Source organism: Phyllobates terribilis, unplaced genomic scaffold, assembly GCF_046119375.1.
Source record: "Phyllobates terribilis strain yellow unplaced genomic scaffold, ASM4611937v1 Scaffold_13__5_contigs__length_258822181, whole genome shotgun sequence".
Taxonomy (NCBI): Eukaryota; Metazoa; Chordata; class Amphibia; order Anura; family Dendrobatidae; genus Phyllobates; species Phyllobates terribilis.
Genome location: NW_027362773.1, coordinates 169,938,576 through 169,956,098, shown reverse-complemented (window position 1 = coordinate 169,956,098; position 17,523 = coordinate 169,938,576). Strand labels below are relative to the sequence as shown.

The window sequence follows — 17,523 nt, the reverse complement described above, 5'->3', positions numbered from 1 at the left end:
TTGATTATAATAATACACTAGATACACGATATACAACTAAATATACACAGGTATAAGGTCAGGCTAAACTATACAACAATGGAATACAACACACAGAATCACCACAGCATATCAGTTACCGGTTTCTTGATTTTCTTGTGACGCAGGGAGAGGATTCTGCGGTCGCAGGCACGGTTCTTTGTTACAGGCTGAGGCCTACCACCGCATGGTCAGACTGCTCCTCCCCTTGGTGGCCTCAGCTGGTGCTCAGATGTTCAGCACACCACTCTTGGGTCAAGACTGACTTATCTCTTGTCTGTCCTGCTATCTTACCTGCCCCGTCCCGCCCACTGCTGGTGAGGTCAGCTGGCTCAGTCTCCACCCTCAGGTCTAACTTCGATCAGAAGCCCAAATTCTAATAAACCCAATAACTTCTTCTGGGATGGTCTCAGGATACCCCCAGGGGTTCCCATGGATTCGGGCCGCCGTAACCGACCTTTTGATATCAATTATGATACCATACGGTCCTCAGGAATGGCTCAGCGCTATATCTTGGCTTCCAGAGCACGTACCAACGTCTACCGCGGAGGCTTGTGTGCGCAATGGCTCCGGGACGCCGTGATATTTTTTTATTGGCCCATCCCACGCAACATGCGTGTACTATTCATGTTTCTATATCTTATGCCTCCATGCTTGTGACAAAGAAACTAGTCCTATGGGACAAATGGTCAGTTACAGATGGACGAAGCACCGTCCCCCTGCTGGCTGTGTTTCCTCTCGAAGTCTTTGAAGCTCCTAGCATTCAAGTGTTAAGTAGGCCCTGGGGCTTCTTATCTCACAGGAGCCTGGATGGGGGAAACTATCTAGTTGACGTTTTAACAGAAGGTCCCAAGGGTGGGGGCTGCTGAAGTGTGGCCATCCCTGGATATGATTTATCATTACCAAGATGGCGGCTACGGGTTCATCACACCAAGTGTGAGGGTGTCGCTGTCCGCCGAGTGTGATGGCATCGCTGTCCTGCCACCCGAGCCAAGTGTGAAGGCTTCTCTGTCCGCCGAGGGCGTCGCTGTCCTGCCACCCGAGCCAAGTGTGAAGGCGTCTCTGTCCGCCGAGGGCGTCACTGTCCAGTGACCTGAGAGCGTCGCTGTCCGGCCACCCGAGCCAAGTGTGAAGGCGTCTCTGTCCGCCGAGGGCGTCACTGTCCAGTGACCTGAGAGCGTCGCTGTCCGGCCACCCGAGCCAAGTGTGAAGGCGTCTCTGTCCGCCGAGGGCGTCACTGTCCAGTGACCTGAGAGCGTCGCTGTCCGGCCACCCGAGCCAAGTGTGAAGGCGTCTCTGTCCGCTGAGGGCGTCACTGTCCAGTGACCTGAGAGCGTCGCTGTCCGGCCACCCGAGCCAAGTGTGAAGGCGTCTCTGTCCGCCGAGGGCGTCACTGTCCAGTGACCTGAGAGCGTCGCTGTCCGGCCACCCGAGCCAAGTGTGAAGGCGTCTCTGTCCGCCGAGGGCGTCACTGTCCAGTGACCTGAGAGCGTCGCTGTCCGGCCACCCGAGCCAAGTGTGAAGGCGTCTCTGTCCGCTGAGGGCGTCACTGTCCAGTGACCTGAGAGCGTCGCTGTCCGGCCACCCGAGCCAAGTGTGAAGGCGTCTCTGTCCGCCGAAGGCGTCACTGTCCAGTGACCTGAGAGCGTCGCTGTCCGGCCACCCGAGCCAAGTGTGAAGGCGTCTCTGTCCGCCGAGGGCGTCACTGTCCAGTGACCTGAGAGCGTCGCTGTCCGGCCACCCGAGCCAAGTGTGAAGGCGTCTCTGTCCGCCGAGGGCGTCACTGTCCAGTGACCTGAGAGCGTCGCTGTCCGGCCACCCGAGCCAAGTGTGAAGGCGTCTCTGTCCGCCGAGGGCGTCACTGTCCAGTGACCTGAGAGCGTCGCTGTCCGGCCACCCGAGCCAAGTGTGAAGGCGTCTCTGTCCGCTGAGGGCGTCACTGTCCAGTGACCTGAGAGCGTCGCTGTCCGGCCACCCGAGCCAAGTGTGAAGGCGTCTCTGTCCGCCGAGGGCGTCACTGTCCAGTGACCTGAGAGCGTCGCTGTCCGGCCACCCGAGCCAAGTGTGAAGGCGTCTCTGTCCGCCGAGGGCGTCACTGTCCAGTGACCTGAGAGCGTCGCTGTCCGGCCACCCGAGCCAAGTGTGAAGGCGTCTCTGTCCGCTGAGGGCGTCACTGTCCAATGACCTGAGAGCGTCGCTGTCCGGCCACCCGAGCCAAGTGTGAAGGCGTCTCTGTCCGCCGAGGGCGTCGCTGTCCGGCGATCCTAGGGCGTCGCTGTCATTGGTTCCTTGCTTGATACCCCTCTGTACAGTAATGACATGAACACTGGATCTGCTGCGGACCCTCGTGCCGCCTTTATAATAATCTGTGGTGTGTAATGTATAAAAGTATCAGACAGACGCGAGTGTTGTAAAACAATTGTATCTTTAATCATTAAGTGTCAACATCGGTACAAAAGATGGAGTGGTGGTGTGTTGATTAGAGGTGGAGGGATGGTCTTAAGGTAAATTAGCATAAATCGGTCATTGCCAGTCTCTTCTGGTTAGTTTTTCCTAACATTGCGGGGGGCTCGAGTCCTCTCACAGAGCCTCTGATGGTGGTCACTGAGCCACCAATCAGTTATGTCACCTCACATCAATACTGCACAAAAGAGTCAAAGCAAGAACTGGGCTCATTGTTCTGAGTAGGTTTATTCATTTATTCATTTTTTTTTTTTTTACCTTTTAGCAAACAGGTAATTGTACTGTACCAAGAGGAGACTGTGAGACACAAGTGATGGCAACTTTTTAAAGTTCAGTTAAAAACTTTACACTGGACTGTACAGGATTTTCTTGATAAACTATTTACATTTTCAGACTTTTAAAACATATTGAAAGCAGCAATAGACACTAGTTTTTAGTTTTCATTTTTCTTTTGTCCTATTTCCTCTAAACGCCCGGATATTCATAAGCCATTGGCCTATAAGAGTATCGCTATCTTACAAAGAGTTAAAACAAAACAAAAAAATCCTTATCGACTTTAAATCGCTAGCGGGCGTTTTACGAGGTCCCCTCCCCCTCCCGGCAAGACATCGAGACACAAGCTTAGATCATCCCAACAGCCCGGTGTAGAACTTTATGCTTCCAAAGAGCAGCGAGCAGTGAGTCCAGCATGTCAGTGAATTGTGCTGATTAAATTAACATATAGTTACAAGCTCACAATATACATCACAAACAAATACAATGTCATGTAGGAAGGGTACACTGCGCGGAATAACAGCTACAAGCTTCTGTCATCGGCTAGGAAAACTCCATCATGTAAGAACAGAAATGCTAAGCCATGGTTTGTAATCTTTATTTTGCTAGAAATTGCAAGGGGATACAATGTAAAAAAAATGCATTTTTTTTCCTCTTTTTTAACCTTAACTTAAGAGACTAAACAAAAAAACAACAAAAAAGCATCAGACAAATTGACACAAGGAAGACGAACAGACAATGCACACTCACCGGTCTGCAATGTGCAGCATACAGGCAGCTTTATATTTGCACGTTTCCCATTATGTGTGAGCACCGTGACCCGGCTCACCGTCCTAAGCCAAGCTGAGCTTAAATTAAATACTCCACTCCTGTCGCAAAATTCTTTTTTGCGTCTCCCATAAACTTTACTTAATCTATACAATACTATTCTGCGTTCAGCACGACGCAACCTTAAAAAAACAAACAAATGTGTCTACAGCAATTAAAACATTGTGTACGTCCAAGAGATGAGTTAGACCTATCCGTCTATAAAAATGATACACGGGTACTATTAAAAAATGTTCTACAGCTTCGTATAAAATACAACATAAACCACTTTACAATACAAAGTAGCAGGGGGGGGGGGTGAAAAGAAGAAGGTAAGAACTGAAATGTAACAAGTGCTTTGTAAACTGAGGTCGGCGAGCGCCCACTGCGCCCGGTGCCGCGTCTGATCATCGACAAGAAGCGCACAGCGACCTCAAACTTTATTTCACATTCTAATCAAAATTGTCTGAACCCTTCAATGTTTGGGGCTCGGAAATATAACTGATTGTGAAATGTGTAGGGCATCGCCTGCATTGAAATGACTGAAGAACAAACTCGTCACTGTTCGCAACTTGTATCGGTAAGACATCAACGAGGACAATCAACGGAGTGCAGTAGTAAATGGCATTAACATGTCGTGGAGCGAATCTTACATCCTATGTTATCCACCTTGTCTCATACATCGTCTGGTGTAACCTCTAATCCGTCCCCTCCTTGTAAGAGGAACCCCAAGTTTACACTTTTAGTTTCTCTCGTAAACTACATAAAGTCAAACTCTGCACTTACAGTTTATGTAAAGAGTAGTTTCTGACAACTTGGCTTGATGTGTGAGGCTTGGAAGTTGTCAGCAGTGTCTTCTCTTACGCAGCCAGTCTTTACTATGGAGCCATATCTATATAAAGGGGTTGTCTGTTCTAAAGCTACAAGTCTGCAGTCACTGTATGTGACTCTGTGACTGCAGACTTGTGAATCCTCAGATTGCGCTCAGTTTGCGCTGTGAGGATTCTCCGGTGTTGGGATGTGGTATGCATACTCCCTGCCACATTCTGACTAGACATGTCCAGCCTTGCTAAGTACACTTGCATCACTAGTCGGCATGTAACCAAATGATGTACTCGTGGTCACATGCCGCCGCTCCCGGCACCAGAGAATCCTCACAGTGCACTGTGAGCGCGATGTAAGGATTCACAAGTCTGCAGTCACATAGACTGACAGAGCGACTGCAGACTTGTAGTTTAAGAATGAACAATCCCGTCCGTGCTCAATGTCACATAAATGTCTGTCTGGAGTTTACATTGACATATCCCGTTCAGTAACCACTTGCACCAGAGCATCTTACGGCTTTTCTGCAACTTGATTGTTTTATTTACAGCACGATTCGAGCTACGGTAGTCGTGTGACAGCAGTCGCCGCGGACAGGTTCCACAAATGGTTTTGGTCACGCGACACATTTCCCTATCCCACTCAGACATGTGGTCTCTTACATCTCTGAGGCATTACACACCTGTCAGCTATAGTGGAAATAAGCTAGAGCATTATGGGATGCCAGCTAAGCAAGGGTTAACTGTGACCGGAAGATCCCAGCCGTGGATACAGGTGATTAGATGCTGATTTATCTTGTCCAATGTTGCTGAATAGCAGTGGGATGAGACAGGACCGCGTCGCATGTCCCCGCGTCTGTGCTACTTTCTCCATGAATCTACATTTCTGCCTTTCCCTAGATTCTGACCCCTCCATTCCTCTGGACTGATGATCAGGTGCAATGATAACGTTCCCAGTTTCCACCTTCCAAGCTATAAATCCTGTAATTTCCCTATAACTTCAGTAAAGTGCAAGTCTGAAGAGAGCGGGCGCCGCGCTTATTGCGTGTCACCTGCTCCGCGCCTTCCTATAGATACAAGTACCGTACAGCTAGTGCTAGGACAGGCGTCTCCGCTTCCCTGGGTGCACACGTATTCGTTAGGTACCATAAGGGTAATGAAGGAAAGCCTACAAGCCTCCTCCACATCCGCCATTCCTTGGTTCTGTAACATGAGGATGCCGCACCCCGGCCATGTCTCACCTCCCCGCATTAGAAGAAACTGAGATTTGCTAAAAGCCATTGAGACAAACTTTTGCTGCAACTTATACTTCGTACCTTTTTCTAAGCGGCTCCTATTACGTGCGGCCCCCCCATCAGCGCAGACACTGACTGTAGGACACTGAAGCTGAGAAGGCGTCAGATGTAATCACGTCCTGGGTGATTGTGCGCCTCTTAGATGCAGCAGAGCTGAATTTATCATTGTGTACCCTGCGGCGTGACATAGGATTACAAGTAAACCCCCATTCTGCTCTGCAGCGTCTGTACACACTACACGGCCACCAGTCATCTTATACGTTTGTTTGGGCTCAGATCCTGGGTGGCCCCGTGTTCCTAGAAACACATGACCTCATGGAGTAATTTTACTAATTAATGGCAGCTAATAGTAACCATGAGTTTTACGTCCAGCCTCCTCCGATTACTGTCCTCATGATGTGCAGCCGAAGGGACAAAGTGTCTCTCTCAGTAGAAGGTCTTCTACAGGCGGCAATTTCCCTGCTAATCAGACGAATGTGAGCACGATCATCAGGACACAAGTCCGAACTGCCAGGAAAGACGTCTTACTGCGATGGAAACAGGAATTATTACCTGCATGACAGCAGGATTAACCCGGCCAACCCACATAATGGGGCTTCCCTTACCATAAATCAGCATTTCCCGGTGCCCATCAGTACAAGGGATAATAAATGTGACTTTATGCAATTAAAAACACTTAACTTTACTATATTCTTGATGCATTTTGGCTACTTAGTCCCCAGTCACAGGAACCACTAAGGACTGGATGTGATTGGATAAAGATCCAAGATAAAGATAAAGATTTGTGGGGTTGGAGGTTTTTCTTACTGACGAGCTACGACTAAAGTCATAACCATAATTGTAAGGAGGAACGAGCACCTATTAGTGGAAATCACTGCTGGTAAACTCCCAGGTTCGGACGGTGCACTCACGATCTGCGGCTGAGAAGAGATGGCGTGTCGTACAGAGGATTACAATGCTTTTCTTACTTTGTATTCCTCATGTTTGTTACTATAACAGCAGACAACGCTCCCTATTCGCCTGACTGTGCCTGCTGCTCCTGATTGCGCCTGCTGCTCCTGACTGCGCCTTCCTTCATGCCTGCTGTTCCTGACTGCGCCTTCCTTCGTGCCTGCTGCTCCTGAGTGCGCCTTCCTTCGTGCCTGCTACTCCTGACTGCGCCTGCTGCTCATGATTGCGCCTGCTGCTCCTGACTGCGCCTTCCTTCGTGCCTGCTGCTCCTGCTGTTCCTGACTGCGCCTGCTGCTCCTGACTGCGCCTTCCTTCGTGCCTGCTGCTCCTGACTGCGCCTGCTGCTCCTGACTGCGCCTTCCTTCGTGCCTGCTGCTCCTGACTGCGCCTGCTGCTCCTGACTGCGCCTTCCTTTGTGCCTGCTGCTCCTGACTGTGCCTGCTGCTCCTGACTGCGCCTGCTGCTCCTGACTGCGCCTGCTGCTCCTGATTGCGCCTGCTGCTCCTGACTGCGCCTTCCTTCGTGCCTGCTGCTCCTGATTGCGCCTGCTGCTCCAGATTGCGCCTGCTGCTCCTGACTGCGCCTTCCTTCGTGCCTGCTGCTCCTGACTGCGCCTGCTGCTCCTGACTGCGCCTGCTGCTCCTGACTGCGCCTTCCTTCGTGCCTGCTGCTCCTGACTGCGCCTGCTGCTCCTGACTGCGCCTTCCTTCGTGCCTGCTGCTCCTGACTGCGCCTGCTGCTCCTGACTGCGCCTGCTGCTCCTGATTGCGCCTTCCTTCCTACAGTCCGAGTACAATGATATTTTACTCTTCTCTAGAACGATGAAGACTACCGTGAGGCTGATGGTGAGCTCTAGAAGTTAATGTTTGTGGAGTACACATAAGTGCACCGATGCCCTACTAATACAGTAATTTCAGGATTTGGAGGCTGGACCCCGGGCACACGTCATGCTCCAGTTCTAATTCATGATTGTCGCTATTTTTTTTACATTATTTTTAGCCAATACTGGCAATAAATAAGGAACTCAATCATGATATATAATACTTTTCAGAAAAACAATTCTATATTGTAATTTCAGTCAGTGCATATGATTGTGTGAGTTTGAGGTTTGTCTTGTGACCGGTGGTGCAGCCGCAGTAGCGACGCGATGCTGAAGCTTCAGTTATGCATTCAAACCAGCAAAGCATTTGCATAAATAAATGAAATTAAGTAGACATTAAAATATATCTATATATATATATATATATGTGACTCAGATCGGACGACTGCGAGGCGAGCCCACACGAGTCTACAACAGGTGACGTTTTGCTCATACAACAGCTTCACATTTGTCAGAAGTGATAAGAAATACCATTTATATCCAGTGCTTGTTATAACACTTAGGGAGAAAAAAAAAAAAAAAATCTTGTTTTTTATAATACAAGAAAAATCAAGTTTCAGAATAAAAGAACATTCACTTTGTTCTTTGCTGCTGTAATAAAACATTTTTTTTTTTTTTTCAGTTTTTTTTTTTTTTTGGTTAGGTCATAAAAAAAAAAAAAATAGCTAATGTAAATGCATAAAAATAATGATGTAAATGTACAAAGCTGCACAACGACATCCCGCCAAACGCTTAAAAAATAGCAAAAAAACGTACTTTACTGTAGACAGCTGTAAGACTTTATGGAACCCGCGTACAATAAGGATCAGAAAGCCGCGCCACGCGATAGGATTATTATCCACCATCTTGTAACTAGGACGTGATTCCATCCCTTGTGTATCGTCCTGCAGCATGACATGTGCTGACAAAAGCCATGGCTCAGTGCCATGTCCTGTGTGCCCCCCGGATCATGTGATCTGCAGACCAGTGCGTCCTGTGTGCCCCCCCGGATCATGTGATCTGCAGACCAGTGCCATGTCCTGTGTGCCCCCCGGATCATGTGATCTGCAGACCAGTGCGTCCTGTGTGCCCCCCGGACCATGTGATCTGCAGACCAGTGCGTCCTGTGTGCCCCCGGGATCATGTGATCTGCAGACCAGTGTGTCCTGTGTGCCCCCCGGATCATGTGATCTGCAGACCACGGCCATGTCCTGTGTGCTCCCGGATCATGTGATCGGCAGACCAGGGCCATGTCCTGTGTGCCCCCCGGATCATGTGATCTGCAGACCAGGGCCATGTCCTGTGTGCCCCCCGGACCATGTGATCTGCAGACCAGTGCGTCCTGTGTGCCCCCCGGATCATGTGATCTGCAGACCAGTGCCATGTCCTGTGTGCCCCCCGGATCATGTGATCTGCAGACCAGTGCGTCCTGTGTGCCCCCCGGATCATGTGATCTGCAGACCAGTGCGTCCTGTGTGCCCCCCTGATCATGTGATCTGCAGACCGTACCTCCCGTGTGATCAGGTCACATGACTAATCTGCTGTGAACATCGCTAATGAGATCATTCGTAGAAAGAAAAGGAATGTTTCTCAACTTTTTTTTTGGGGGTGGGGATGCACTAATAGGAGGGGGGGATGCACTAATAGGAGGGGGGGATGCACTAATAGGAGGGGGGGATGCACTAATAGGAGGGGGGGGATGCACTAATAGGAGGGGGGGATGCACTAATAGGAGGGGGGGGATGCACTAATAGGAGGGGGGGGGATGCACTAATAGGAGATTGATCCATCCCCATTAGACCAGGGGCAGTATTGTCACAGAGAGATGTGTTTTCACTATTAAGTGACCAACGATTGTACCTGATCTGTCATCTTAGTTGGATGGCTCAATGAAAATGATGATGTCTCCCAATCAACAATTGTGCAATGCAGAGTAGAAGCTGGAGGCGTTAATGGTGACTCCTTAAAGAAGCAGTACCTTCATTATTACAGATGAGATAAGAGTTGTGGCGGGGAGAGGGGGCGCTTTTCAAATTGAAGTGGACCCTTTGCATTCTGGAATGAATGTCATCAATTTAAGAGACTGGGTTAAGACTGAATGCACAGGTAAACGAGGGGCCTAATAAGCCACTTAGCTGATGCAGGAGTCCTTTAATATGGCGGCATTCATTGAATACACCTTTATGATCCAAGCTCATGGCCAATTTTAGAGATCATCCCACATCCCCCACCCCATTAGCAGCGGTGACCATGACCATCTCCAGCTACACAACCTCCTGAGCAGGTCTGTATTTCAGGAGGTTGCAACCATCTCTTAAGACTACATGGGAACATCTAAGACCATTCCATGCAAACGGCAGAAATATTGGCATTTTCTAAGACTCCTTTTTTTCATTAAGACGTCAACTGAGCAGTTACAAGACTTTAAAAATATGTTTGGCACCAAAATGATGGATCGAGAAGGGGGGGGGGGCAGTGATCAAAGAGGTTCCTGGACTGCGAGTTCTGCGCAGGTGTCTTCATGTCGGCATTTCCTGTATGTAAGAATCAGTACCTATCTCCTAACATAATTCAGCATAAAAACACATTCACAACTTGTTGGCTGGTACATACCTGAGTGAGAATGTTTATACCCCATCCAAAAACTGTAACTCAAAACCTATCAGCATTCAAAGAAAAGGAAAACACACTAAAATGTAAGACTCGTCAGACGACTACGGGTTCAGCTCAAGTCCTGATGTCGAAGAGTTTTTTTTTATCTTTTTACATATGTGTTCACTTAAAATAAAATAGAAAATAAGTTCAAGAAAAAAAACTAAGGGAAAGTCATTCTGTGTCACACATGAAATATTTAAGACCATTCTGCTGATGAGATTGTGGAAACCACATACGCATGCAGGCTCTTCTAGAAATGTTTGTTCAAAACTCCAAAAGTCAAGAGCAGATTTCCTCACTTTCCTCCAATGTAGGTTAATGTTCTTTAGTTAGTACCGACCGCCTCACTGGCTTCATTGTCGCTGCTATAGTCTGATTTAGGCTCCTCGTCATATTCATCATACATTTCCATTTCATCCTCCCCGTTCATCAGATCATTCCCACCCAGACTGGCAGCGTCCAGTTTCATGCCGTAGGTGCTCTGTATGACGGGGATGCTAGGCTCGGGGCTGGCGGAGGTGCTGGAGCAATCCGATGTCATCTGTGGTGACGGCGTGGTTGTGGCCATACTGATTGCGCCTGGATACACAACCCCTGCCGGTGTGCTAATCGGGATCTGAGGCTGTTGCCTAAAGCAAGCAGAAACACAAGAGAGGAGGCTTTACCATACACACTTCCAAAATGAGACCTTCCAGACAAGTGGCGTGTGCTTAGACAGCTCAGAAAAGTACAATATATGCAATTACAAAAGCTAAAAAAACCCACAGGACTCGAGGGTGAACGTGGTCTCGATCTGTCGTCACTATTAGGGATGTGGAGCTTTGATTAAGCACGATTATAGAGGAGTACGAGAACATTCCCCACAAGGCACGATTATAGAGGAGTCCGAGAACATTCCCCATAATGCACGATTATAGAGGAGTCCGAGAACATTCCCCATAATGCACGATTATAGAGGAGTCCGAGAACATTCCCCATAATGCACGATTATAGAGGAGTCCGAGAACATTCCCCATAATGCACGATTATAGAGGAGTCCGAGAACGTTCCCCACAATGCACGATTATAGAGGAGTACGAGAACATTCCCCACAATGCACGATTATAGAGGAGTCCGAGAACATTCCCCATAATGCACGATTATAGAGGAGTCCGAGAACATTCCCCATAATGCACGATTATAGAGGAGTCCGAGAACATTCCCCATAATGCACGATTATAGAGGAGTCCGAGAACATTCCCCATAATGCACGATTATAGAGGAGTCCGAGAACGTTCCCCACAATGCACGATTATAGAGGAGTACGAGAACATTCCCCACAATGCACGATTATAGAGGAGTCCGAGAACATTCCCCATAATGCACGATTATAGAGGAGTCCGAGAACATTCCCCATAATGCACGATTATAGAGGAGTCCGAGAACATTCCCCACAATGCACGATTATAGAGGAGTCCGAGAACATTCCCCACAATGCACGATTATAGAGGAGTCCGAGAACATTCCCCATAATGCACGATTATAGAGGAGTACGAGAACATTCCCCACAATGCACGATTATAGAGGAGTACGAGAACATTCCCCACAATGCACGATTATAGAGGAGTCCGAGAACATTCCCCATAATGCACGATTATAGAGGAGTCCGAGAACATTCCCCATAATGCACTATTATAGAGGAGTCCGAGAACATTCCCCACAATGCACGGTTATAGAGGAGTCCGAGAACATTCCCCATAATGCACGAATATAGAGGAGTCCGAGAACATTCCCCATAATGCACGATTATAGAGGAGTCCGAGAACATTCCCCATAATGCACGAATATAGAGGAGTCCGAGAACATTCCCCATAATGCACGATTATAGAGGAGTCCGAGAACATTCCCCATAATGCACGATTATAGAGGAGTCCGAGAACATTCCCCACAAGGCACGAATATAGAGGAGTCTGAGAACATTCCCCATAATGCACGAATATAGAGGAGTCCGAGAACATTCCCCATAATGCACGAATATAGAGGAGTCCGAGAACATTCCCCATAATGCACGATTATAGAGGAGTCCGAGAACATTCCCCACAAGGCACGAATATAGAGGAGTCTGAGAACATTCCCCATAATGCACGATTATAGAGGAGTCCGAGAACATTCCCCATAATGCACGATTATAGAGGAGTCTGAGAACATTCCCCATAATGCACGATTATAGAGGAGTCCGAGAACGTTCCCCACAATGCACGATTATAGAGGAGTCCGAGAACGTTCCCCATAATGCACGATTATAGAGGAGTCCGAGAACATTCCCCATAATGCACGATTATAGAGGAGTCCGAGAACATTCCCCATAATGCACTATTATAGAGGAGTCCGAGAACATTCCCCATAATGCACTATTATAGAGGAGTCCGAGAACATTCCCCATAATGCACTATTATAGAGGAGTCCGAGAACATTCCCCACAATGCACGATTATAGAGGAGTCCGAGAACATTCCCCACAATGCACGATTATAGAGGAGTCCGAGAACATTCCCCAAAATGCACGATTATAGAGGAGTCCGAGAACATTCCCCATAATGCACGATTATAGAGGAGTACGAGAACATTCCCCACAATGCACGATTATAGAGGAGTCCGAGAACATTCCCCATAATGCACGATTATAGAGGAGTCCGAGAACATTCCCCACAATGCACGATTATAGAGGAGTCCGAGAACATTCCCCACAATGCACGATTATAGAGGAGTCCGAGAACATTCCCCAAAATGCACGATTATAGAGGAGTCCGAGAACATTCCCCATAATGCACGATTATAGAGGAGTCCGAGAACATTCCCCATAATGCACGATTATAGAGGAGTCCGAGAACATTCCCCATAATGCACGATTATAGAGGAGTCCGAGAACATTCCCCATAATGCACGATTATAGAGGAGTCCGAGAACATTCCCCATAATGCACGATTATAGAGGAGTCCGAGAACATTCCCCATAATGCACGATTATAGAGGAGTCCGAGAACATTCCCCACAAGGCACGAATATAGAGGAGTCTGAGAACATTCCCCATAATGCACGAATATAGAGGAGTCCGAGAACATTCCCCATAATACACGAATATAGAGGAGTCCGAGAACATTCCCCATAATGCACGATTATAGAGGAGTCCGAGAACATTCCCCACAAGGCACGAATATAGAGGAGTCTGAGAACATTCCCCATAATGCACGATTATAGAGGAGTCCGAGAACATTCCCCATAATGCACGATTATAGAGGAGTCTGAGAACGTTCCCCACAATGCACGATTATAGAGGAGTCCGAGAACGTTCCCCACAATGCACGATTATAGAGGAGTCGAGAACATTCCCCACAATGCACGATTATAGAGGAGTCCGAGAACATTCCCCACAATGCACGATTATAGAGGAGTACGAGAACATTCCCCATAATGCACGAATATAGAGGAGTCCGAGAACATTCCCCATAATGCACGATTATAGAGGAGTCCGAGAACATTCCCCACAATGCACGATTATAGAGGAGTCCGAGAACATTCCCCACAATGCACGATTATAGAGGAGTACGAGAACATTCCCCATAATGCACGATTATAGAGGAGTCCGAGAACATTCCCCATAATGCACGATTATAGAGGAGTCCGAGAACATTCCCCATAATGCACGATTATAGAGGAGTCCGAGAACATTCCCCACAAGGCACGAATATAGAGGAGTCTGAGAACATTCCCCATAATGCACGAATATAGAGGAGTCCGAGAACATTCCCCATAATGCACGAATATAGAGGAGTCCGAGAACATTCCCCATAATGCACGATTATAGAGGAGTCCGAGAACATTCCCCACAAGGCACGAATATAGAGGAGTCTGAGAACATTCCCCATAATGCACGATTATAGAGGAGTACGAGAACGTTCCCCATAATGCACGAATATAGAGGAGTCCGAGAACGTTCCCCACAATGCACGATTATAGAGGAGTCGAGAACATTCCCCATAATGCACGATTATAGAGGAGTCTGAGAACATTCCCCATAATGCACGATTATAGAGGAGTCCGAGAACATTCCCCATAATGCACGATTATAGAGGAGTCCGAGAACATTCTCCACAGTGCACGATTATAGAGGAGTCCGAGAACATTCCCCATAATGCACGATTATAGAGGAGTCCGAGAACGTTCCCCACAATGCACGATTATAGAGGAGTCCGAGAACGTTCCCCACAATGCACGATTATAGTGGAGTCCAGAACATTCCCCACAATGCACGATTATAGAGGAGTCTGAGAACATTCCCCACAATGCACGATTATAGAGGAGTCCGAGAACATTCCCCATAATGCACGAATATAGAGGAGTCCGAGAACATTCCCCATAATGCACGAATATAGAGAAGTCCGAGAACATTCCCCATAATGCACGATTATAGAGGAGTCCGAGAACATTCCCCATAATGCACGATTATAGAGGAGTCCGAGAACATTCCCCACAAGGCACGAATATAGAGGAGTCTGAGAACGTTCCCCACAATGCACGAATATAGAGGAGTCCGAGAACGTTCCCCACAATGCACGATTATAGTGGAGTCCAGAACATTCCCCACAATGCACGATTATAGAGGAGTCCGAGAACATTCCCCATAATGCACGATTATAGAGGAGTCTGAGAACATTCCCCACAATGCACGAATATAGAGGAGTCCGAGAACATTCCCCACAATGCACGATTATAGAGGAGTCCGAGAACATTCCCCACAATGCACGAATATAGAGGAGTCCGAGAACATTCCCCATAATGCACGAATATAGAGGAGTCTGAGAACATTCCCCATAATGCACGATTATAGAGGAGTCCGAGAACATTCCCCATAATGCACGATTATAGAGGAGTCCGAGAACATTCCCCACAAGGCACGAATATAGAGGAGTCTGAGAACATTCCCCACAATGCACGAATATAGAGGAGTCCGAGAACATTCCCCACAATGCACGATTATAGAGGAGTCCGAGAACATTCCCCACAATGCACGATTATAGAGGAGTCCGAGAACATTCCCCATAATGCACGATTATAGAGGAGTCCGAGAACATTCCCCATAATGCACGATTATAGAGGAATCTGAGAACATTCCACACAATGCACGATTATAGAGGAGTCCGAGAACATTCCCCATAATGCACGATTATAGAGGAGTCCGAGAACATTCCCCATAATGCACGATTATAGAGGAGTCCGAGAACATTCCCCATAATGCACGAATATAGAGGAGTCCGAGAACATTCCCCACAATGCACGATTATAGAGGAGTCCGAGAACATTCCACACAATGCACGATTATAGAGGAGTCCGAGAACATTCCCCATAATGCACGATTATAGAGGAGTCCGAGAACATTCCCCATAATGCACGAATATAGAGGAGTCCGAGAACATTCCCCACAATGCACGATTATAGAGGAGTCCGAGAACATTCTCCACAGTGCACGATTATAGAGGAGTCCGAGAACATTCCACACAATGCACGATTATAGAGGAGTCTGAGAACATTCCACACAATGCACGATTATAGAGGAGTACGAGAACATTCCCCATAATGCACGATTATAGAGGAGTCCGAGAACATTCCCCATAATGCACGAATATAGAGGAGTCCGAGAACATTCCACACAATGCACGATTATAGAGGAGTCTGAGAACATTCCCCATAATGCACGATTATAGAGGAGTCCAAGAACATTCCCCATAATGCACGATTATAGAGGAGTCTGAGAACATTCCCCATAATGCACGATTATAGAGGAGTCCGAGAACATTCCCCATAATGCACGATTATAGAGGAGTCTGAGAACATTCCCCATAATGCACGATTATAGAGGAGTCCAAGAACATTCCCCATAATGCACGATTATAGAGGAGTCCGAGAACATTCCCCATAATGCACGATTATAGAGGAGTCCGAGAACATTCCACACAATGCACGATTATAGAGGAGTCCAAGAACATTCCCCACAATGCACTATTATAGAGGAGTCCGAGAACATTCCCCATAATGCACGATTATAGAGGAGTCCGAGAACATTCCCCATAATGCACTATTATAGAGGAGTCCGAGAACATTCCCCATAATGCACGAATATAGAGGAGTCCGAGAATATTCCCCATAATGCACGATTATAGAGGAGTCCCAGAACATTCCCCACAAGGCACGAATATAGAGGAGTCCGAGAACATTCCCCATAATGCACTATTATAGAGGAGTCCGAGAACATTCCCCATAATGCACGATTATAGAGGAGTCTGAGAACATTCCCCACAATGCACGATTATAGAGGAGTCCGAGAACATTCCCCACAAGGCACGAATATAGAGGAGTCTGAGAACATTCCCCATAATGCACGAATATAGAGGAGTCCGAGAACATTCCCCATAATGCACTATTATAGAGGAGTCCGAGAACATTCCCCATAATGCACGATTATAGAGGAGTCTGAGAACATTCCCCATAATGCACGATTATAGAGGAGTAAAGAACATTCCCCACAATGCACGATTATAGAGGAGTCTGAGAACATTCCCCATAATGCACGATTATAGAGGAGTCTGAGAACATTCCCCATATTCTTATTTTTCTGTGTTTTTTATTTGAGGTTTATTCTGTTTCTTGCTGTAAAAAATAATATCAATCAACGAGTGGAAAAAAAAAAAACAGCTGACGATATGAAAAACATTTTTTTCTAATTTTGCAATCCATCTTGTTGTCCTCACCCCACAGTAAAGAATTGCCTCATCTCCTGCCGCCGGGACCTCATCAGCTGCTTGTACTCTCCGATGCGCAGCTTCTTGCCGTCCACGATGCAGGTGCGCTTTGGCCGGGGCTTGTACTTGTAGTTCGGATACTTCTCTAGGTGGATCTTGCTCAGTCGTGCTTGTTCTTCATAATAAGGTTGTTTTTCTTGATTTGTCATGGATTTCCAACGGGAACCTGCAAATAAAGAAATGTATATAAAAAGAAAACCTCGAAAGAAGCCAAAACAGAGTTCAGCAAATAATAATGAGGACACAAGGAATCAGAAAAGATGCTCCCGGGAACATGAAGAGTATTCAGTGTCCCTGAGAAAAGACCCTTACATCATCACCCCCTGCTACATTGAAATGCTAATTCCAAATGAACAACTTCATCTACTAAAAATGATGTTTGCAAAGGTTTGAACCATTCTGACAGTGAAAGGCTGATTATCATTGATAGCGCTGATTAAAATATTCTGAATAGATCATAAATGCCTATTCTGTGGGAAATAATAGGAGAAAACACAAGCAAATGGCAGGTTAGTGGAGAAACATCTGCATCTTACACTCCAGCTCA

General features: G+C 47.2%; 1 protein-coding gene across 2 annotated transcripts in view; it reads right to left on the bottom strand.

Moving 5' to 3' along the window:
* Positions 1-3,336: 3,336 nt before the first annotated feature.
* LOC141174229 (transcription factor Sox-6) overlaps positions 3,337-17,523 on the bottom strand; it is a 185,761-nt gene continuing 171,574 nt past the window's right edge. For both annotated transcript variants that reach the window (XM_073659052.1, XM_073659053.1), the window contains 2 exons: positions 16,926-17,142; positions 3,337-10,771 (listed from right to left, as the gene is read on the bottom strand). In XM_073659052.1, coding sequence (XP_073515153.1) covers positions 10,468-10,771; positions 16,926-17,142 — 521 coding nt within the window. In that variant the 3' untranslated portion in view covers positions 3,337-10,467. The remainder of the gene's footprint in view (positions 10,772-16,925; positions 17,143-17,523) is intronic.